This window comes from Carcharhinus amblyrhynchos, chromosome 11 (assembly GCF_965287045.1).
Source record: "Carcharhinus amblyrhynchos chromosome 11, sCarAmb.v2.hapA, whole genome shotgun sequence".
NCBI lineage: Eukaryota > Metazoa > Chordata > Chondrichthyes > Carcharhiniformes > Carcharhinidae > Carcharhinus > Carcharhinus amblyrhynchos.
This window is the reverse complement of record NC_137334.1, coordinates 97,448,150-97,471,779: the sequence shown is the minus strand read 5'-3', so window position 1 is coordinate 97,471,779 and position 23,630 is coordinate 97,448,150. Positions and strand designations below refer to the sequence as shown.

General features: G+C 46.8%; 2 protein-coding genes across 4 annotated transcripts in view; one reads left to right on the top strand and one right to left on the bottom strand.

Moving 5' to 3' along the window:
* The window catches only part of LOC145350381 (transmembrane protein 169-like), a 35,900-nt gene extending 34,081 nt beyond the window's left edge, over positions 1 to 1,819 (bottom strand). For both annotated transcript variants that reach the window (XR_013888175.1, XM_080199653.1), the window contains exon 1: positions 1,754 to 1,819. The gene's annotated coding sequence lies outside the window, so the exon portion shown is untranslated. The remainder of the gene's footprint in view (positions 1 to 1,753) is intronic.
* A 7-nt stretch (positions 1,820 to 1,826) lies between these two features.
* LOC145350380 (DNA repair protein Ku80-like) overlaps positions 1,827 to 23,630 on the top strand; it is a 248,251-nt gene continuing 226,447 nt past the window's right edge. The window contains exons 1-2 of one of the 2 annotated variants that reach the window (XM_080199652.1): positions 1,827 to 1,934; positions 17,569 to 17,682. In XM_080199652.1, coding sequence (XP_080055778.1) covers positions 1,917 to 1,934; positions 17,569 to 17,682 — 132 coding nt within the window. In that variant the 5' untranslated portion in view covers positions 1,827 to 1,916. Of the gene's footprint in view, positions 1,935 to 17,072; positions 17,136 to 17,568; positions 17,683 to 23,630 lie in introns of those variants that run through there. The other variant, XM_080199651.1, reaches the window with a different exon arrangement.

The window sequence follows — 23,630 nt, the reverse complement described above, 5'->3', positions numbered from 1 at the left end:
TTGAGAAGGTGAGAGGGCATGGGATCCAAAGGCCTTTGGCCTTGTGGATCCAGAACTGGCTTGCCTGCAGAAGGCAGAGAGTGGTTGTGGATGGGGCTTTTTCTGAATGGAGGTCAGTCACCAGCGGAGTGCCTCAAGGATCTGTTCTGGGACCCTTGTTGTTTGTCATTTTCATAAATGACCTGGATAAGGAAGTGGAGGGATGGGTTAGTAAGTTCGCTGATGACACTAAGGTCGGTGGTGTTGTGGATGGTCTGGAAGGATGGCAAAAGTTGCAGCAGGACATAGATAGGATGCAGGACTGGGCGGAGAAGTGGCAGATGGACTTCAACACGGATAAATGTGTAGTCGTCCATTTTGGCAGAACCAATGGGATGAACGAGTACACTATCAAGGGCAGAAGTCTTAGTAGTGTTGAAGAGCAGAAGGATCTAGGGGTCCGGGTCCACAGGACTCTTAAATCGGCCTCGCAGGTGGAGGATGTGGTCAAGAAGGCGTATGGTGTACTGGCCTTCATTAATCGAGGGTTTGAGTTTAGGAGTCGGGAGGTAATGCTGCAACTTTATAAGACCCTTGTCAGGCCTCATTTAGAGTATTGTGCGCAGTTCTGGTTGCCTCACTATAGGAAAGATGTAGAAGCTATTGAAAGGGTACAGAGGAGATTTACAAGGATGTTGCCTGGACTGGGAGGCATGCCTTATGAAGTTAGGTTGAGGAAGCTGGGACTCTTTTCCCTGGAGAGACGTAGGTTGAGAGGTGACCTGATAGAAGTTTACAAAATGTTGAGAGGAATAGATAGGGTGGACTCTCAGAGGCTATTTCCCCAGGTTGAAATGGTTGCTACGAGAGGACACAGATTTAAGGTGCAAGGAGGGAAGTTCAGAAGTGATGTTAGGGGTAAGTTTTTCACTCAGAGGGTGGTGAGTAAATGGAATCGGCTGCCGTCAGTGGTGGTGGAGGCGAACTCGCTGGGGTCTTTTAAAAGACTTCTGGATGAGTATATGGGGTTTAATGAGATTGAGGATTATAGATAGGTCTGTAGGTTGGTAGGTGTTGATGTGATCGGCGCAACTCGTGGGCCGAAGGGCCTGTTTGTGCTGTAGTGTTCTATGTTCTATGTACCCAACCCAGCCACATCCCTCCACCCCCAGCCCCCCAAAACCCGCCCCGCCCCTCCGTCCCCCCGCCCCTCCGTCCCCCGCCCAGCCCCGCACCTCCGTCCCCCGCCCCGCCCAGCCCCGCACCGCCCCTCCGCTCCCCCGCCCAGCCCCGCACCGCCCCTCCGCCCCCCCGCCCAGCCCCGCACCGCCCCTCCGCCCAGCCCCGCACCGCCCCTCCGCTCCCCCGCCCAGCCCCGCACCGCCCCTCCGCTCCCCCGCCCAGCCCCGCACCGCCCCTCCGCTCCCCCGCCCAGCCCCGCACCGCCCCTCCGCTCCCCCGCCCAGCCCCGCACCGCCCCTCCGCTCCCCCGCCCAGCCCCGCACCGCCCCTCCGCTCCCCCGCCCAGCCCCGCACCGCCCCTCCGCTCCCCCGCCCAGCCCCGCACCGCCCCTCCGCTCCCCCAACCCCGCCCCTCCGCTCCCCCAACCCACCCCCTCCACCCCCGCCCCACCCCCTCCATCCAAACGGCCCCCCCCACCCGAACGCCCCCCACCACCCCCTCCACCCGAACGCCCCCCACCACCCCCTCCACCCGAACGCCCCCCACCATCCCCCTTCACCCCACTACCCCCATCCCTGTCGGGTCAATCACCAAGGTTCTGGGTGACCGATCCACTGGGAAGCTGGAGGCTGCACGAATCCCGCGGATGCAGGCCCGAGGCCCGGACCATCCTTTACCAACATGGCCACCGCCCAGCTTCCGGCCTGTGCTCTGTATCCAGGAAGTGACGCCAGTGGATGCGGGCTTCTAGAAAATGGCGCCAGCGATCAAGGTAAATTTAAACCCGGAGAAACACCCGCTTCACTCACCCCAACTCCAACCTCTAATCTTCACCACCTCGCTTCACCCGCACCAACCCAAATAAAACCCAGAGAAATACCGGCTTAACTCGTCCTATCCGCAATCCTTGATCCCCATTGTCCCACATCCCTAAAAAGAAAACGTTGGAAAACTTCAGCAGGCCTGGCCCCATCAGAAAGGAGAGGAAGAGAGCTGACGTTTCGAGTCCGGACGATCCTTTGTCAAAGCTGGTCTACTGCCTCTGGCAGCTTGTTCCAGACACTCTGGACACTCTCTCCCCTCAAACGTACGCCCTCTAGTTTTAGACTCTGCTACCTTTGGGAAAAGATATTGACTATTTAGTTAATCTATGCCCCCCATTATTTTATAGATTTCAATAACGTGGCACAGTGGCAGGCACTGCTGTTTTACAGTGCCACAGGTTCTGGGTTCAATTCCCAGCTTGGGTCATTGTCTGTGTAGAGTTTGCACGTTCTCCCATGTCTGCATGAGTTTCCTCTAGGTGCTGCAAAATCCTCCCACAGTTTGAAAGATGTGCTGGTTAGGTGCATTGACCTGAACAGGTGCTGGAGTGTGGCGATTGGGGAATTTCACAATAACTTCAACTCAGGGGGCTGAAGGGTAGGTTAGTAAATTTGCTGATGACACCAAAATTGGTGGAGTAGTGGATGAGGTGGAGGGCTGTTGTAGGCTGCAAAGGGACAATGACAGGATGCAGAGCTGGACCGAAAGATGGAGTTGAACCCTGATAAGTGCGAGGTGATTCATTTTGGTAGGACAAATTTGAATGTGGATTACAGGGTCAATGGCAGGGTTCTGAGAATATGGAGGAACAGAGATATCTTGGGGTTCATATCCACAGATTTTTGAAGGTTGCCACTCAAGTGGATAGAGCTGTGAAGAAGGTGTGTGTTAGCATTTGTTAACAGGGGGTTTAAGAGCTGTGAGGTTATGCTGCAACTGTACAGGACCTTAGTGAGACCACATTTGGAATATTGTGTGCTGTTCTGGTCACCTCACTATAAAACCGCAGGGCCTGGGTTGCGTTATAGACCCCGACAATCACATTTTGATTTGATGTGTCTTTAGTTTTCTTTGTACTTTTGTTTTTGTTTGGGCTGTTCCCCTTTCTTTTGGGGAGCTGCCCCTTTTACTTTGTCCTAATTTAGTTTGAGTTTGTCTATTTGGTTTGACCTTAAAAGAGGAAGAATGTGGAAGCGTTGGAGAGAGTGCAGAGGAGATTTACCAGGATGCTGCCTGGTTTGGAGGGTAGGATTTATGAGGAAAGGTTGAAGAAGCTAGGGCATTTCTCTTTGGAGCAGAGGAAGATGAGAGGCGACTTAATAGAGATTTATAAGATGATGAGGGGGATAGATAGAATGAACGTGCAGAGACTATTCCCTTAGGTGGATGTAGCTGTTACTAGGGTGCATAACTATAAGATTAATGGTGGGAGATTTAGGAGGGATGTCCAAGGTAGATTCTTTACTCAGAGAGTGGTTGGGGTGTGGAATGGACTGCCTGCTGTAATAGTGGAGTCGGACACTTTAGGATCTTTCGGTTATTGGATAGGCATATGGAGCACACCAGAATGATAGGGAGTGGGATAGCTTGACCTTTGTTTCAGACAAAGCTTGGCACAACATTGAGGGACAAAGGGACTGTACTGTGCTGTACTGTTCTATGTTCAGTGTTAATGTAGGCCTCAATTGTGACTAATAAATAAACTTTAAAGATCACCCCTAAGCCACCTCCGCTCCAGAGAAAAAAGTCCCAGTCTGTCCAGCCTTTCCTTATAACTCAAACCATCAAGCCCCAGTAGCACCCAGTAAATCTTTCCTGCACTCTATCTAGTTTAATAATCTCCTTTCTCTAAGGATCAGAATTGTACACAATATCCTAAGTGTGGCCTTACCAATGTCTTGTACAACTTCAACAAGATGTCTGAACTCCTATATTCAGTGTTCTGACCAATGAAACCAAGCATGCCAAATGCCGCCTTCACCACCCTGTCCACCAGTGATTCTACTTTCGAGGAGCTCTGAACCTGTACCCCTAGATCTCCTCGATCGAGAACTCTACCCAACGCTTACCTTTAATTGGGTAAGTCGTGCCCTGGTTCGATCTACCAAAATGCATCACTTCACATTTATCTAAATTAAACTCCATCTGCCATTCATCAGCCCACTGGACCAACTGATCAAGATCTGTTGCAATCCGAGATAACTTTCTTCACTGTCCAGTATGCCACCAATTTTGGTGTCATCAACAAACCTACTAATGATGCCTCTTCAGTTCTTATCCAAATCATCACTATAAATGACAAATAACAATGGACCCACCACTGATCCCCAAGGCAGACCATTGGTCACAGGCCTCCAGTTTGAAAAACTACCCTCTACAATCACCCTGTCTTTACGTTTTAAATTTATTTATTAGTGTCACATGTAGGCTTACATTAACACTGCAGTGAAGTTACTGTGAAAATCCTTCTGCCTGTTCGGTTACACTGATGGAGAAATAAGCACGGCCAATGCACATAACCAATATGTCTTTCAGACTGGGACAAAACCAGAGCACCCACAGGAAACCCAAGCAGACAAGGGGAGAATGTGCAAACTCCACACAGATGGTGACCCAAGCCGGGGATTGAACCCAGGTTCCTGGCACTATGAGGCAGCAGTGTTAACCACTGTGTCATCAAGCCAATTTTGTATCCAATTGGCTACCTCACCCTGGATCCCGTGATATTTCATCGATACCAACACTGATCTAGAACTCTCCACCTCTTCCCTCGGATCACATTCTTCCTAACCCTAGCCCTCGCCCTTTATTCACCATACCCTCTGATATGGTTTTGTAAAGGAGAGGTTGTGTCTCATAAACGTAATTGAGTTCTTTGAGGAAGTGACAAGAAAAATTGACCAGGGCAGGGCAAGGAATATTGTATGCATGGACTTTAGTAAAGCCTTTGATAAGGTTCCTCATGGCAGCCTGAACTCCTCCTTGCCTTCATCTCCATGCTCACTTATTTGGGCAGGGGTTCTCCCCCCATTCAGCAGATCCTGTCACTTAACTTCAGTGCTTCCTCTCCATCGGGACCCCTCCCTCAGGCCTCGAACCTGCTCTTGATCAATCCAACCGCTGAGCATCAAGCCATTGTTTCCAGGACTGTCTCTGGAGATCATCACGTCTGGAGATCTTCCATCCACAGCCTCCAATCTCATAGTCTCCAAACCCCGGCCAGCCTGCTTCTACCTCCTTCCGAAATCCACAAACAGGACTGCCCCAGTAGGCCCATCATGTCAGCCTGTTCCTGCCCCACTCAACATATTTCCTCCTATCTTGACTCCACTCTCCTCTTGTCCAGACTCTTCCCATCTACATCCACAATTCTTTGATGCCCGCTCTGACGAAGGGCCACTCAAAATATTGGCTCTATTCTCTCTCCACAGATGCTGTCAGACCTGCTGAGATGTCTCAGCATTTTCTGTTTTGTTTCAGAGTTCAGCATTTGCAGTATTTTGCTTTCACCAAAATTCACACCCGCAGTTTTATAGTCCATTCCCTTTGAAATAAAGGCCAACATTCCATTTGCCAATTTACAGTTCAACTTGCCTGCTAGTTTTTTGTGATTTATGCATAAGGATCCCCAAATCCCTCTATGCTTCTGTTTACTGAAGTCTTTTTGCATTTAAATAATATTCAGCTCCTTTATTCTTCCTTGTGAGATGTGGGAGTTCCGTGACGCTTCCAACGTCTCAGACAACTATGTCTGCAGGAAGTGCACCCAATTGCAGCTCCTTACAGAACACATGGATAGGTTGGAGCAGCAGCTGGATGCACTTAGGAGCATGAAGGAGGCAGAAACTGTCATAGATAAGAGCTTTAGAGACATGGTCACACTGAAGATGCAGGCAGATATATAGGTGACTGCCAGAAGGGACAGGCAGTCAGTGCAGGAATCCCCTTGGTTATCCCTCTCTAACAAGTATATCATTTTGGATACTGTTGGGGGAGATGAGCTATCAGGGTATGCCAGCAGCCAAAGCAGTGATACCACAGCTGGCTCTGTTGTTAAGCAGGGAGGGGCAAAGAGGACGAGAGCAATAGTTATAGGGGACTCTATAGTTAGGGGTATAGATGAGCGTTTTTGTGGACGTGAAAGAGACTCCAGGATGATATGTTGCCTCCCTGGTACCAGGGTCCAGGATATCTCTGAACGGACAGAAGGGAGAGGGTGAACAGCCAGAGGTCGTGATACATATTGGTACTAACGACGTAGGCAGGAAGAGTGATAAGGTCCTGCAGCAGCAGTTAGGGAGTTATGTAGAAAGTTAAGCAGGACTTCTAGGGTGGTAATCTCAGTATTACTCCCTGTCCCATGTGCTAGTGAGGCTAAGAATAGGCAGATAATGCAGCTCAACATGTGGCTAAATAGCTGGTGTAGGCAGGAGGGTTTCAGATGTAGGAAGGAGGGTTTTTGAATATAAAAGTAGGGAGGTCTTGCTGCAACTGTACAGGGCACTGGTGAGGCCTCAGCTGGTGTACTGTGTGCCGTTTTGGTCGCCGCACTTACGCAAGGATATTTTGGCCTTGGGGGGAGTGCAGGAGAGGTTTACTAGGCTGATACCGGAGTTGAGGGGGTTGAACTATGAGGAGAGGCTGAATAATCTAGGCTTGTACTCGTTAGAGTTTAGAAGAATGAGGGGAGATCTCATTGAGACATATAAGATGATGAATGGGATGGATAGGATAGAGGTGGAGAGACTCTTCCCGCTCAGAAAGGACAGTAGGACTAGAGGGCACAGCCTCAAGATAAAGGGGGGGGCGGTTTAGAACGGAGTTGAGGAGGAACTTCTTCACTCAAAGAGTGGTGAATCTCTGGCATTCTCTGCCCATTGAAGTGGTGGAGGCTGCCTTGCTAAATATATTTAAGACGCGGGTTGATAGGTTTTTGATAGGCAAGGGGATTAAGGGTTATGGGGAGAGGGCAGGAAAGTGGAGCTGAGACACAACAGATCAGCCATGATCTTATTGCATGGCGGGGCAGGCTCGAGGGGCTAGATGGCCTACTCCTGCTCCTATTTCTTATGTTCTTATATTCTTAGATGTCTGGACCGTTGAGGTCTCTTCCAGGGCAGATGGGACCTGTACAAGGACGGGTTGCATCTAAACTGGAGGGGCACAAATATTCTGGCCGGGAGGTTTGCGAGTGTCACGCGGGAGGATTTAAACTAGTTTGGCAGGGGGGTGGGACCCAGAGCAAAGGTGAATCAGTTGAAGGGGAATGAGAGAGTAGGGCCAGTAGGACTCAGAGAAACAGCAGGCAGGGTGGGATTGCAAATCAGAGAGGGTTTGGTGGACTGAAGCGCATTTGTTTCAATGTGAGAAGTGTAGCAGGTAAGGCAGATGAATTTAGAGCTTGGATTAGTACTAGAAACTGTGATGTTGTTGCTATTACAGAGACTTGGTTAAGGGAAGGACAGGATTGGCAGCTTAACATTCCAGGATACAGATGTTTCAGGCATGTTAGAGGGGGATGTAAAAAGGTGGGGGAATTGCACTACTGGTTAAGGAGAATATCACAGCTGTACTCCGGGAGGACATCTCGGAGGGCTCATACAGCAAGACAATATGGGAAGAGCTCAGGAATAGGAAAAGTGTAGTCGTAATGTTGGGGATTTACTATAGGCCACCCAACTGCCAGCAGGAGATTGAGGAACAGATGCGTAGGGAGATTTTGGTGGGAGATTTTAATTTCCCCAGTATTGACTGGGATGCACTTAGTGCTAGGGGTGTGGATGGGGCAGAGTTTGTAAGGAGCATCCAAGAGGGTTTCCTGAAACAGTATGTAGAAAGTCCAACTAGGGAAGGGCCCATAATGGACCTGGTATTGGGGAATGAGCCTGGCCAGGTGGTTGATATTTCAGTAGGAGAGCAGTTTGGGAACAGTGACCATAATTCAGTAAGCTTTAAGGTACTGATGGGTAAAGATAAGTGTAGTCCTCAAGCGAAGGTTTAAATTGGGGGAAGGCTAATTAGAACATAGAGCATTACAGCACAGTACAGGCCCTTCGGCTCTCAATGTTGTGCCGAGCTATGTCCAATCCCAAGATCAAGTTATCCCGTTCCCTATCATTCTGGTGTGCTCCATGTGCCTATCCAGTAACCACTTGAAAGTTCCTAAAAGTGTCCGACTCCACTATCACAGCAGGCAGTCTATTCCACACCCCAACCACTCTCTGAGTGAAGAATCTACCTTGGACATCCCTCCTATATCTCCCACCATGAATCTTATAGTTATGTTATTACAGTGATATTAGACAGGAACTGAAGAATGTAGATTGGGGGCAGATATTTGACGGCAGATCAACATCTGGCTTGAGGGAGGCTTTCAAGTGTAAGTTGATAGGGATTCAGGACTGGCACATTCCTGTAAGGGCGAAGGATAAGTATAGCAATTTTTGGGAACCTTGTATAACGGGAGATATTGTGAGTCTAGTCAAAGGAAAAAAGGAAGCCTTTGTCAAAGCTAGGAGGCTGGGAACACACAAAACAAGTGGAACACAAGGAAAGTAGAAAGAAACTTAAACAAGGAGTAAGAAGAGCTAAAAAGGGTCATGAAAGTGCATTGGCCAGTAGGATTAAGGAAAATCCCAAGGCTTTTTATACATATGTAAAGAACAAGAAGGTAGCCAGGGAGACGGTTGGCCCACTCAAGGACGAGGGAGGGAATCTATGTCTGGAGTCAGAGGAAATGGGCAAGGTATTAAATGAGTACTTTGTGTCAGTATTCGCCGAAGAGAAGGACTTGGTGGATGATGAGTCTGGGAAAGGATATGTAGATAGTTTGAGTCACGTTGAGATCAAAAAGGATGAGGTATTTGGGTTCTTGAGGAACACCAAGGTAGACAAGTCTCCAGGGCTTGATGGGATATACCCCAGAATACTGAGAGGCGCAAGAGAGGAAATTGCTGGGACCTTAAGAGAAATCTTTGTATCCTCACTGGCTACAGGGGAGGTCTCAGACGATTGGAGAAAGCCAATGTTGTTCCTTTGTTTAAGAAGGACAGTAAGAATAATCCAGGTAATTACAGGTCAGTGAGCCTTACATCAGTGGTGGGGAAATTACTGGAGAGGATCCTTCAAGGCAGGATTTATTCCCACTTGGAAATAAGAAGACGTATTAGTGAGAGGCAACATGGTTTTGTGAAGGGGAGGTTGTGTCTCACAAACTTGATTGAGCTTTTCGAGGAAATGATGAAGATAATTAATGAGGGTAGGGCGATGGATGTTGTCTACACGGACTTCAGTAAGGCCTTTGACAAGGTCCCTCATGGCAGATTGTGAAGTCGCATGGGATCAGAGGTGAGCTGACAAGGTGGATACGGAAGTGGCTTGGTCAAAGAAGCCAGGGGATGGCAGTGGAAGGGTGCGTTTCTGAATGGAGGGCTTTGAGAAGTGGTGTTCCTCAGGGATCAGTGCTGGGATCTTTGCTGTTTGTAATATATATAAATGATTTGGAGGAAAATGTAACTGGGTTGATTAGTAAGTTTGCAGACGACACAAAGGTTGGTGGATTTGCAGATAGCAGTGAAGACCATCAGAGGATACAGCAGGATATAGATCAGTTGGAGACTTGGGTAGAGGGGTGGCAGATGGAGTTTAATCCGAACAAATGTGAGGTAATGCATTTTGGAAGCTCTAGTACAGATAGGAAATATACAGTAAATGGCAGAACCCTTAGGAGTATTGATAGGCAAAGGGATCTGGGTGTACAGGTACACAAGAGTTACTCTAATTCTATCAAATTCTCCAAGTATTCTGAAAGCTTTGTGGATAGCATGTTTAGGGAGGTGGTCACACCACTTTTTTTTAATTCAAGGTTTAAAGGAGATGTATGATGCAAGTTTTTTATGATGTGGGTATGCCGGCGTTGGACTGGCGTAAACACAGTAAAAAGTCTGACAACACCAGGTTTTAGTCCAACCTATTTATTTGATAATATACTCGCAAGCTTTCGGGTTAGCCCCTTCGTCACTTTTTACTGCAAGTTTTTTTACACAGAGGGTGGCGGGTGCCTGAAACTTGCTGCCGGGGGGAACTAATGGAAGCAGAATAGATAGTGATTTTTAAGGGATGTTTTGACAAGTACATGAACAGGATGGGTATAGAGTGATATGGTCCCCAGAAGGGTAGGGCTTTTAGTTCAGACGGTGCAGGTTTGGAGGGCCGAAGGGTCTGTTCCTCTACTGTAATTTTCTTTGTTCTTTTCTTTGTGAGTGGCTTGGAGGGGAACTTGTGGTGTTCCCGTGTATCTGTTGCTTATGTCCTTCTGGATGGAAGTGCCCATTGGTTTGAACAAAGAACAGAGAAAAGTATGGATCAGGAACAGGCCCTTTGGCCCTCCAAGCCCATGCTGATCATGATGCCTTAACTAAACCTTCTGGCCTTATTCAGTCCATATCCCTCTATTTCCTCCCTACTCATGTACCAATCCAGGTGCCTATTAAATGTTGCTAATGTGCCTGCTTCCATCTCTTCTGGCAGCATGTTCCAGGCACCTACCATTCTCTGCGTGAAAAACCTCCCCCCCCACTCCACATGTCTCCTCAAACTTTCCTCCTCTCACCTTGAATCTGTGCCCCCTTGTAATTGACACTTTCACTCTGGGGAAAAGCCTCTGACTATCCACACTGTCTGTGCCTCTCAGAATTTTGTTGACCTCTATCAGGTCTCTCCTCAGCCTCCATCTTTCCAGTGAAAACAACCCAAGTTTATTCAACTGGTGGGAGAGAGACTGCAGGGTTTATTCAACCTCTCCTCATAGCCAACACCCTCAAAACTAGGCTACATCTTGGGTGAACCTTCTTTGCACTCTGTCCAAAGCTTCCATGTTAGGAACATAGGAATTAGGAACAGATATAGGCAAATTCAGCCCATTCAATTAGATCATGGCTGATCTCTCCCTGGTCTCAAATCCATCTCCCCACCTGTTACTCATATCCCCTTAATCCTTTTTTATTAGAAATATATCTATCTATTTCTTGAAACCATTCAACAGTTCAGACTCCACTGTGCTATGGGTCAGCGAGTTCCACAAATTTACCACCCACTGCAAGAAGTAGTTCCTCTCATCTTAGTCTTAAATCTGCTGCCTCTCAACCTATACCTATGACTTCTTCTTCTAGATTGCCCCATAAGAGGAAACATTTGGTCTACATTTACTTTATCAATCCCTTTTAAAATTTTGTCTTCTTCGATCAGGTCCCCTCCCATCCTTCTAAACTCCAACAAGTACAAGCCGAAACTGTTTATTTAATCCCTCCTTATATGTCAACCCTTTCATTCCCTGGAATCAATCTGGTGAACCTCTTCTGAACTGTCTCCAGTGCTACCACATCCTTCCTCAAGTAAGGACAGCAGAACTGGACGCAATACTTAAGATGTCATCTCACCAACACCCCATACAATTGCAACAACACTTCTCTATTTTTATACTCCAGTCCCTTTGGAATAAATGCCAACACCCCATTTGCCTTTTTTATTACGTGCTGCACCCGGCATATTGAATTTCTGCGATTCATGAATATAGACACCCAGATCTCTCTGTCTGGATGCATTTTGAATCTGTTTTCCATTTAGGTAATAATTTGCCTTTCTATTTTTTTCTGCCAAAATGGACAACTCATTTATCCACATTAAACTCCATCTGCCAAATTTTGACCCATTCTCCTAGCCTGTCTTTATTTGTCTGTAAAATCTTCACTGACTGCTTTCCCACCTGTTTTAATTTCATCTGCAAATTTTGCTATGTTACACTCTGTCACTGCTTGTAGATCATTTATATAGATTGTAAACAGTTGAGGTCCGAGGACTAACCGCTGTGGCACCCCATTAGTTACGTTTCACCAGTCAGAGAAGGCCCCATTTATCCCAACCTTCTGCTTTCTGTCAGTCAGCCAATCTTCAATCCAATCCAGTACTCTGCCCCCAGTTCCCTGCGATCTCACCTTCTGGATCAGTCTTTCATGTGCCACCTTGTCAAATGCCTTCTGCCTTTAATCTCATTAGTTTATTCAATACCTTCTCTCTGGTGATTGTACCAAGTTCCCCTGCAACAATGACAATCTTTGGAAAATCTCCATTATTCTCGACAATGAAGACAGAGGCAAAATATTGGTTTAGTGCCTCCGCCATCTCTCTATTCCCTGTTAATATGTCACCGGTATTGTCGTCTAGTGGGCAGCATGGTGGCATAGTGGTTAGCACTGCTGCATCACAGTGCCAGGGACCCGGGGTCGATTCCCGTCTTGTGTGACCGTATGTATGGAGTTTGCACGTTCTCCCCGTGTCTGTGTGGATTTCCTCCAGGTGCTCCAGTTTCCTCCCACAGTCCGAAAGACGTGCTGGTTAGGTGCATCAGCCATGCTAAAATTCTCCCTCAGTGTACCCGAACAGGTGTCAGAGTTTGGCAACTGGGGGATTTTCACAGTAAGTTCATTGCAGCGTAGGTGTAGGCCTGCTTGTAATAATAAATAAATAATCTTCAAAACTCTGAAGGGCTAACATTTACTTCAGCTACTCTATTTCTCTTTATATACTTATAGCAGCTTCTGGTATCTGTGTCTGTGTTTTCTGCTAGTTTTCTTTTGTACTTCATCTTAGCACTTTTGATTCTAATTTTGGGAGCCTTTAGCTGACTTTGAAGTTCTTCCAATTCTCCAGCTTACCACTAGAAAAGGCAATATTACAATAATCATGGGGTGGAGATGCTGGCGTTGGACTGGGGTAGGCACAGTAATAACTTTCACAACACCAGGTTAAAGTCCAACAGGTTTATTTGATAGCACCAAGCTTTCAGAGCACTGCCCCTTCATCAGGTGAGTGGAGGATTTGGTTCACAAACAGACCATAGATAGACACAAACTCAATTACAAGTCTTAACAGGTAATCAAGCCTTTACAGGTATAGACAATGCGAGTAGAGAGAACGTTAAGTACAGGTTCAAGAGGTGTGAATTGTCTCAAGCCAGGACAGTTAGTGAGATTTTGTAAGGCCAGATAAGTTGTGGGGATTACAGATAATGTGACCTGAACCCAAGATCCCAGTTGAGGCTGTCCTCATGTGTGTGGAATTTGGCTATCAGCTTCTGCTTGGCGATTCTGCGTTGTTGTGTGCCTTGAAGGCCACCTTGGAGAACGCTTACCTGAAGGTCAGGCTGAATGCCCTTGACTGCTGAAGTGTTCCCCTGATGTGGAGATGGCGGTGTTGGACTCAGGTAAGCACAGTAAGTAGTCTCACAACACCAGGTTAAAGTCCAACAGGTTTATTTGGTAGGAGAAGCTTTCAGAGTATCACGCCTTCTTCAGGTGAGCGAGGAGTTGTGTTCACAAACAGAGCATAAAAAGACACAAATGAGATTTACAAGATAATGGTTGGAATGCGAGTCTTTACAGTAATCAAGTCTTAAAGGTACAGACAATATGAGTGTAGAGAGGGTTGAGCACAGGTTAAAGAGGTGTATGTTGTCTCCAGTTAGTGAGATTTTGGAAGCCCAGGCAAGTTGTGGGGGTTAGAGGTAGTGTGATATGAACCCAAGATTCAAGTTGAGGCAGTTCTCATGTGTACAGAACTTGGCTATCAGTTTCTGTTCAGCGATTCTGCACTGTTGTGTATCGTGAAGGCTGCCTTGGAGAACGCTTACCTGAAGATCAGAGGCCAAATACCCGAAACCACTGATGTGTTCCCTGACAGGAAGAGAACTCTCCTGCCTGGTGATTGTCGAGCAGTGTTCATTCATCTGTTGTAGTATCTGCATAGTCTCCCCAATATACCATGCCTTAGGACATCCTTTCCTGTGGGCGTATCAGGTAGCCAACGTTGGCTGAGTTGCAAGAGTATGTACCATGTACCTGGTGGATGATGTTCTCACGTGAAATGATGGAATCTGTGTTGATGATCCGACACATCTTGCAGAGATTGCTGTGGCAGGGTTGTGTGGTGTCGTGGTCACTGTTCTCCTGAAGGCTGGGGCTGCTCAGATGAGGAGGATCGCAACTGACACCAACAGATGCTGAAAGGCGCCCTCCTAAGAACAGGATATGGTGCTCAACTCAGCAAAAAGCCGAACTGACCTCAGAAGACAAACACGGGACACGGTGGACAGAGTACTCTTCGTCGTCCAGTACTTCCCCGGAGCAGAGCAGCTACGACATCTTCCCCGGAGCCTTCAGTATGTTATCGATGAAGACGAACATCTCGCTAAGGCCACCCCCACATTCCACTACTTGCCTTCAAACAACCGCACAACCTGAAACGGACTATTGTCGGCAGCAAACTTCAGGGGAACAGTGACCATGACACCACACAACCCTGCCATTAGCAACCTCTGCAAGACGTGCTGGATCATTAACATGAATGCCGTCATCTCATGTGAGAACACAATCCACCAGGTACTCGGTGCATACTCTCGCATTGTCTACTTGATACACTGTAGGAAAGGATGTCCTGAGGCATGGTACATTGTCGAGATCATGCAGATGCTACGACGATGGATGTATAGACACCGCTCAACAATCACCAGGCAGAAGTGTTCCCTTCCTGTCAGGGAACACTTCTGCGGTCAAGGGCATTCAGCCTCTGATCTTTGAGTAAGCGTTCTCCAAGGCAGCCTTCAAGAAACACGACAATGCAGAATCACCGAGCAGAAACTGATAGCCAAGTTCCGCACACATGAGGATGGTTTCAACTGGGATCTTGTGTTCATGTCACATTATTTGTAACACCACGACTTGCCTGGGCTTGCAAAATCTCACTAACTGTCCTGGCTTGAGACAATTCACACCTCTTGAACCTGTACTTAACCCTCTCTTCACTTGCATTGTCTGTACCTGTAAAGGACTTGATTACCTGTTAAGACTCGCATTCCAACCATTATTTTGTAATTGAGTTTGTGTCTATATAAGCCCTGTTTGTGAACCAAATCCTCTACTGCACCACAGCAAAAAGCCGCACTGACCTCCTCAGGAGACAAACACGGGACGTGGAGCAGTGCTCCAAAAGCTTGCGCTACCAAATAAACCACTTGGGCCTGAACCTAGTGTTGTGAGACTTCTTACTGTGCAATAATCATGGGGAACTTCAATATGCAGGTGGATTGGGAAAATCAGGTAGGCAATGGATCACAAGAAAAGGAATTTGTGGAATGTCTAAGAGATGGTTGTGACACAGCCAAATACAGAATGGCAAATTCTGGATTTGGTCATGTGTAATGAGGCAGACTTGATTAGAGAACTTAAGGTGAAGGAACCCTTGGAGAGCAGTGACCGCAATATGATAGAATTTACCCTGCAGTTTGGGAGAGAGAAGCTGGAAGCAGATGTAATGGTATTTCAATTAAATAAAGATAACTACAAAGACATGAGGAAGGAGCTGGCCATTGTTGATTGGAAAGGGAGCCTAGCAGGGAAGACAGTGGCACAGCAATGGCAGGAGTTTTTGGGGATTATTCGGGAGGCACAACAGAAATTTACCCCAAAGAAGAGGAAACATGCCAAGGGAAGGATGAGGCATCTATGGCTGACGAGGGAAGTCAAGGACAGCATAAAAGCAAAAGGAAAAGCAGACAAAGTGGCGAGGATTGGTGGGAATCCAGAGGATTGGGAAGTCTTTTAAAGTGAGTAGAGGACAACTGAAAAAGCAGTAAGGGGGGAGAAGTTGAAGAATGAGTGTAAACTAGCTAGTAATATAAAAGAAGATAGGAAGAGTTATTTTCAATATATAAAAGATAAGAGAGAGGCAAAAATAGCCATTGGACCATTGGAAACTGAGGCTGGAGAAGTAATAATATGCAGAAGAACTGCATTTTTTTAATTCATTGGTGAACACGGGCGTTGCTGGCTGGCCAGCATTAATTGCCCGTTCCTAGTTGCCCTTGAGAAGGTCCTGGTGAGTTGCCACCTTGAATCGCTGCAGTCCATGTTCCACAATGCTGTTAGGAAGGGAATTCCAGAATTTGACCCAGCGAGTGCGAAGGAACGGCGATATAATTCCAAGTCAGGATGGTGAGTGGCTTGGAGGGGAACTTGCAGGTGGTGGTGTTCCCATTTATCTGCTGCCCTTGTCCTTCTAGATGGAAGTGGTCGTGGGTTTGGAAGGTGCTGCCTAAGGATCTTTCGTGAATTGCTGCATTGCATCTTGTAGATAGTACACACTGCTGCTACTGAATGTTAGTGGTGGAGGGATTGAATGTTTGTAGATGTGCCAGTCAAGTGGGCTGCTTTGTCCTGGATGGTATCAAGCTTTGTGAGTCTTGTTGGAGCTGCACCTATCCAGGCAAATCGGGATAATTCCATCACACTCCTGACATGTACCTTGTTAATGGTGGATAGGCTTTGGGGAGTTAGGGAGGGTCCTAGATGACTGGAAAATAGCTAATGTAACACCGCTGTTTGTGAAGGGAGAGAAGCAGTAGGTGGGAAATTATAGACTGGTTAGCCTGACTTCGGTCGCTGGCAAGAGTTTAGAGTCATGATGTGGAGATGCTGGCGTTGGACTGTAAGAAGCCTCACAACACCAGATTAAAATCCAACAGGTTTATTTGTAGCAAACGCCACTAGCTTTCGGAACTGGCTGTTCCACCTCCCACCCACCTGATAAAGGAAGGTTCTGGGGAGAAAGTAGGATTAGGCTATTGAGTTGGACGAACAGCCATGATTGTAATGAATGGTGGAGCAGATTCAAAGGGCCAAATGGCCTCCTCCTGCTCCTACCTTCTATGTTTCTATGTTTTAGAACCAGGCAGGAACTATTTGTTTTGAAATGAAAGAGAAGACACGACTTCCCCTTAACGAAACTGCTGCGTCTGCTCTATCAAGCAATTCCCCTCAAGATGTCTCGCTATTTCCTCCTTGATGACGGATTCTAACATTTTACCTACAACAGACGTTAAACTAACCGGCCTATAATTCCCTGCCTTTTGCCTGCCACTCTTCTTAAACAACGGCGTAACATTAGCCGTTTTCCAATCTTCCGGCACTTCCCCGGAATCCAGCGACGTTTGGAAAATAACCACCAAGGCATCCACTATCACCTCCGCCATTTCAGAAAAAATCTAGTGAACTAGGTTTGCTGCATCTGCGTATGTATGGGCTCCCAAGACATAAAAGTGGGTTCCAAAAGACTCTCAAAAGTGATACCCTTTACACCCTATCTTATCAATGACTTGTTTTGCACAACACAAATTGGCCAAATGGTTTGGCGATCTATTACAAGTTCTGTACTGTCAAATGGGCGGCACAGTGGTTAGCGTTGCTACCTCACAGCGCCAGGCTTGGGTGGAGTCTGTGTGGAGTTTGCATGTTCTCCCCGTGTCTGCATGGGTTTCCTCCCATATTCTGAAAGATGGGCTGGTTAGGTGCATTGACCTGAACAGGCGCCGGAATGTGGCAACTCAGGAAATTTCACAGTAACTTCATTGCAGTGTTAATGTAAGCCTTACTTGTGACTAATAAATAAACTTTAACTTTAAATGGCTAGCTGTTAATTTTGTTTCGTAATCAAAACCTATGACGCTGTTTTTGCAATTGCTGTTCCTGCAGAGTGCCATTGTCCTGTGCTGGGATGTGGGCTGTACAACAAGCCACTCACCTCTGGGGGGGGACACTCCATTTGAACAAGCGCAGAAAGTTGTGCTGATGTTTGTTCAACGTCAGGTAACACATTTTACTCCTTGTATAAATATACTCTCCTTTATGTGCAATTTTCCTACTTTTCCTGACAATAATGATTTGTAGGTCTAATACAGATAGGAAATATACAGTAAATGGCAGAACCCTTAAGAGTATTGATAGGCAAAGGGATCTGGGTGTAAGGTATACAGGTCACTGAAAGTGACAACGCGGGTGGAGAAGGTAGTCTAGAAGGCATATGGCATGTTTGCCTTCATCGGCCGGGGTATTGACTTTAAAAATTGGCAAGTCATATTGCAGCTTTATAGAACCTTAATTAGGCCGCACCTGGAATATCATGTTCAATTCTGGTCGCCACACTATCAGAAGGATGTGGAGGATTTGGAGAAGGTGCAGAAAAGATTTACCAGATGTTGCCTAGTATGGAGGGCATTAGCTATGAGGAGAGGTTGGAGAAACTTAGTTTGTTCTCACTGGAGTGACGGAGGTTAAGGGGAGACCTGATAGAAGTCTACAAGATTGTGAGAGGCATGAACAGAGTGGATAGTCAGAAGGTTCTTTCCAGGGTGGAAGAGTCAATTACTAGGGGGCACAAGTTTAAGGTGCGAGAAGTAAGGTTTAAAGGAGATGTACGAGGCAGATTTTTTACACAGAGAGTAGTGGGTACCTGGAACTCATTGCCGGGGGCGGTAGTGGAAGCGGATAAAGTTGTGATTTTTAAGGGGCATCTTGACAAGTACATGAATGAGATAGAAATAGAGGGACATGGTCCCCGAAAGGGTAGGGGGTTTTAGTTAAATCGGGCAGCATGGTCGATGCAGGCTTGGAGGGCCGAAGAGCCTGCTCCTGTGCTGTAATTTTCTTTGTTCTTTGTAGGGAGGTAAAATTAAGAGGGTAATGGCTGAACTCCCATTTATTACCTGCTGAAAATGCTAGTAATAAGCTAGTAATGCTAGCTGTGCAGATACATGGATTTGGGCCTGTGTCTGTGGGAGTTTGTGCATTCTCCCTGTGGATGCGTGGGTTTCCTCCGGGCGCTCCGGTTTCCTCCCACACCCCAAAGATGTGCTCTTAGGCTCATTGGTTTTACCAAATTGACACTATTCTCCCCTGAATCTGGCTAAGTCAGGGGTTCTATTCGTAGACACGCAGGGTAGAATAGGTGTAGGGTGATGCGGCGGCGCGGGCTTGTTGGGCCGAAGGGCCTGTTTCCCGTGCTGGGTTGTTCTTTGTTCTTTGTAGTAAGTTGTCTCTCTGTCAAGAGTGGAAGTTTTAGAATGACACAGTAAGAAGGAAGCCATCATTGGAAGAACTATTCTATTTTTGCTCTTCGCTGCTTTTTCTCCGTATATACATATGAATATGGCGTGTATAGGATGTCAGGGAGGGGTAGTACCTCTGGTGGCGGAACATGTCACGTCCTTTCAGGGCGGTTTGTCCACCCTTTGTCCCCACCTGGCACTCAGCTCTCACCTGTGGCTCCCCGTAGCTGTTTGCTTGCGACAGCGGCCACTCTAGGCAAAGGCTTCAACAAGCCGGCTAAACCAGATGAGGGTAGCCAACGGGTCTCAACCCTCGGTGAGATAGGAAGATGTCTATCCCAGCATGTGAAGACAGACTCCGGCAGATTGAGCGGACGAGACCAATGGAAGGTCCAACGGTCAAGAAAGCGGTCTCTGCAAGCATCGTGGAACGCAAAGAGCAGGACAAGACACACAAGACGTTCTGGTCATCCGCTGCGCCTAGTCCCGTCTCCAGCCGTCTTGACTCTTGTCTTGCCACTGGATCTAGATGGGAATTGGGAAGAGAGAGTGAGGCTGATGCGGCGCAACTCTCCCTCACTTTAATCCAAATCAAGCGCTAGTCTCGACACCATCATCATCATCAGTGTCCTGTTCAACCCTTGAAGTCCTGTGGTGATGGGCGAGCGACAAAGCAGTAGGTGTGGATACACTGGGAGCTGTAGTCACGGACCTGCACACAGGTGGCTCAGGTCTAATGGTTGTTTTTCGCTGACTGAAGCAGCAGTGGAATTTGGCATCTACCTGGGCGACTTAGCAGTCCCCTTCAGGAATGTACTGCTCACCTCCATAGAATGAGGAAGGGGCTAGAAAAGGTGCCCTAAACATAGAACATTACAGCGCAGAACAGGCCCTTCGGCCCACGATGTTGCGCTGACCAGTTAAAAAAAACAATGACCCACTAATCTAAACCAATCCCTTTTCGTCCATAAACCTATCCACGGATTTCTTAAACGCCCCCAAACTAGGCGCATTTACAACTGCAGCAGGCAGGGCATTCCAATCCCTCACCACCCTCTGGGTAAAGAACCTACCCCTTACATCCGTCCTATAACTACCACCCCTTAATTTAAAGCCATGCCCCCTCGTGCTAGCTTTCTCCATCCGAGGAAAAAGGCTATTACTATCCACCCTATCTAAACCTCTAATCATCTTATATGTTTCAATAAGATCCCCTCTTAGCCGCCTTCTTTCTCGCGAAAACAACCCCAAAACCCTCAGTCTCTCCTCATAGGACCTCCCCTCCGTACCAGGCTACATCCTGGTAAACCTCCTCTGCACCCTCTCCAAAGCCTCCACATCCTTCCTGTAATGTGGGGACCAGAACTGCACACAATACTCCAAGTGCGGCCACACCAGAGTTGTGTACAGTTGCAACATGACGCTGCGACTCCTAAATTCAATCCCCCTACCAATAAACGCCAAGACACCGTATGCCTTCTTAATAACCTTATCTACTTGATTCCCAACTTTCAGGGATCTATGTACACATACACCTAGATCCCTCTGTTCATCCACACTATTCAAAGTCCTCCCGTTAGCCCTATACTCAACACATCTGTTATTCCTACCAAAGTGAATCACCTCACACTTCTCCGCATTAAACTCCATCCGCCACCTCTCGGCCCAGCTCTGCAACCTGTCTAAGTCTCCCTGCAAACTATGACACCCCTCCTCACTATCTACCACACCTCTGACTTTGGTGTCATCAGCAAATTTACTAATCCACCCAGCTATACCCTCATCCAGATCATTAATAAAAATTACAAACAGCAGTGGCCCCAAAACAGAGCCCTGAGGCACACCACTCATAACCGAACTCCATGATGAATATTTACCATCAACCACCACCCTCTGTCTCCTATCTGCTAGCCAATTCCTGCGGTTATTGATGTTCTGCTGCAAGCTGCCACCACTACATTTACTAAGCACTACATCATAACATAGTCTACTCAGGATTTCTAGAGGTCAAAAGTTATTATTGCACTCGTTCAACCAGAAGATATTATGGCAAATTATTTAAATGTTTTTGTTTTGATAATTCTTTGGCCAATATCATAGCTTCTTAGCACATTAGGAAAAGAGAATGAAAGGAGATTAAATGCTGAGTTGAGGTGAGGCACTGGATCATCACAAGCTGAATATTTTGAAACCCTTCATTTTTCCTTTTAAATATTACTGAGGCCATTTTTATTAAAGCATTTTAGACTATTTGTTCTTGAATTCATACTGGAATTAAAATGGACAATTCCAAGTTAGCTTAATGCCATTGTGAGTTACAGCCTATATAAACTAAAGATGGTCTCCATAATTAAGTAAAAGTATCAATGCTTGGGGAGGTCTTGTGACACAGTGGGTGATGCTACTGCCTTTGAACTAGAAGCTCCAGTTCAAATCCCATTCCAGGACTTGATGGCCAAGGAACGCTACTTCATAGCATGGCCAAAATGGTTGGGTTTCAACATGTAAGTCCTTCCAACATGTGCCAATGGCAGGCAGGAAGAGCAGGGGACATTCCTAGTCACCTGTAAGATGGAAAGAAAACTGGAGCCTCTACCACCATTATCCATTGCTCCAGGCTACAACATGAATACAAAATCCATGCTTCCACAGCAACTCTCACTCCTTGTGGGGCGTGTTGGTTTAATTTTTTGAATGGTTGTGGATTCGACTTGTGCCATCGATGTGGGAGTTCAATCCCTGTTGCGGCTGGGGTGAGTTCGGAAGCTGCCTCCTTGCCCTACCTATTGTGTAACTGATGGGCAGGTTTGCCTTTGGGCAGAGAACTGAAGAAGAAAAATATCAATGTCTACCCACCAAGCAACCCCACTGAATCTATTGATAAAATATTGATTCTGGTAATAATTAAATAGGATGATGTTATTTACCTAATAAAAAAATACCAGAATATCTATTTGGGAATCATGGTCACTGATTCCCAAAATTAAATTGATGTCATTAGTTATCATAGAATCTTACAGTGCCACTCAGCCCATTGAGTCTGTACCAAAAACAATCCCACCCAGGCCCTATCCCACAACCCCATGCATTTACCCTAGCTGGTCCCCCTGACACTAAGGGGCAATTTAGCATGGCCGATCCACCTAACCCACACATCTTTGGACTTGGGAGGAAATCAGAGCAGATACAGGGACAATGTGCAAACTCCACACTGACAGTGATCCAAGCCGGGAATAGAACCTAGGTCCCTGGTGTTGTGAGACAGCAGTGCTAATCACGGTGCCATCTTGCCACTCCCGTTAGAATTGAGAATTTTCCTGTTTACTTCATAGAAATATTGTGGAAATAGAAAAAAAGAGTCCATTGCATCACTAAACTCCCTTCCTCTTTTGATTATATTAACTTTTGCCAACGTTGCACTACAGGTGCCAGAAGTACCTCACCCATTTGTCTATTCTTCCAGTATAGTCTGGATGATCATATTCCACTCTGGAGAGCATCCTAGGCAAATTCAATTCTGCAATTAGCCATGAGTGGCGGACATGCGGTGCCCCATAAAAGGCAGTAGACAGTGATCCAGAACTCTGTCTGATTACCCCTCCTGAACCCCTGAGAACTAGGCCATTTGTATCCCAATTGCTGCCATAACTGCCATCACTTATTAACTATAGGGTGGGGAAAGAATGTGGAACCTTTTGATCTGTGCAGCCTGATATTGAACCATGTGGTGTTTCTGTCTGACTAAACCAAGGGGAAAGCTCCCTAAATGGTATTCAAATAACTGGAAGTTTTTTCCAGTATTTCATCCAAACAATAATTGCCAATGAGTGAATTACAACAACAGGTGTTGGCAAAATATTCCATCATGAGCACATTAGATCTTGTCCTCACCCAATAAATACCATTGCATTTCCCCTCGGTGCTGCCACCGGCCTGAGAGTGGGAACCATGTCAATTTTCCCAGCCTAATAGGTTATGATCAACAATAGCACATCCTCTTAACCACGATTAGCAATGAAATCAATTATATCACAGAGATCAGTGTCCCAGCCAATTTAGTGACTTCCTTATGTATAATATAGCGAGGGGGATTGAATATAAAAGTAGGGAGGTCTTGCTGCAGCTGTATAGGGCACTGGTGAGGCCGCAGCTGGAGTACTGTGTGCAGTTTTGGTCGCCGCACTTACACAAGGATATTTTGGCCTTGGAGGGAGTGCAGAGGACGTTCACTAGGCTGATTCCGGAGTTGAGGGGGTTGAACTATGAGGAGAGGCTGAATAAACTAGGCTTGTACTCATTAGAGTTTAGAAGAATGAGGGGAGATCTCATTGAGACATATAAGATGATGAATGGGATGGATAGGATAGAGGTGGAGAGGCTCTTCCCGCTCAGAAAGGACAGTAGGACTAGAGGGCACAGCCTCAAGATAAAGGGGGGGCGGTTTAGAACGGAGTTGAGGAGGAACTTCTTCACTCAAAGGGTGGTGAATCTCTGGAATTCTCTGCCCGTTGAAGTGGTGGAGGCTGCCTCGCTCAATATTTTTAAGTCGTGGGTTGATAGGTTTTTGATAGGCAAGGGGATTAAGGGTTATGGGGAGAGGGCGGGAATGTGGAACTGAGCCACGACAGATCAGCCATGATCTTATTGAATGGCGGGGCAGGCTCGAGGGGCTAGATGGCCTACTCCTGCTCCTATTTCTAATGTTCTAAT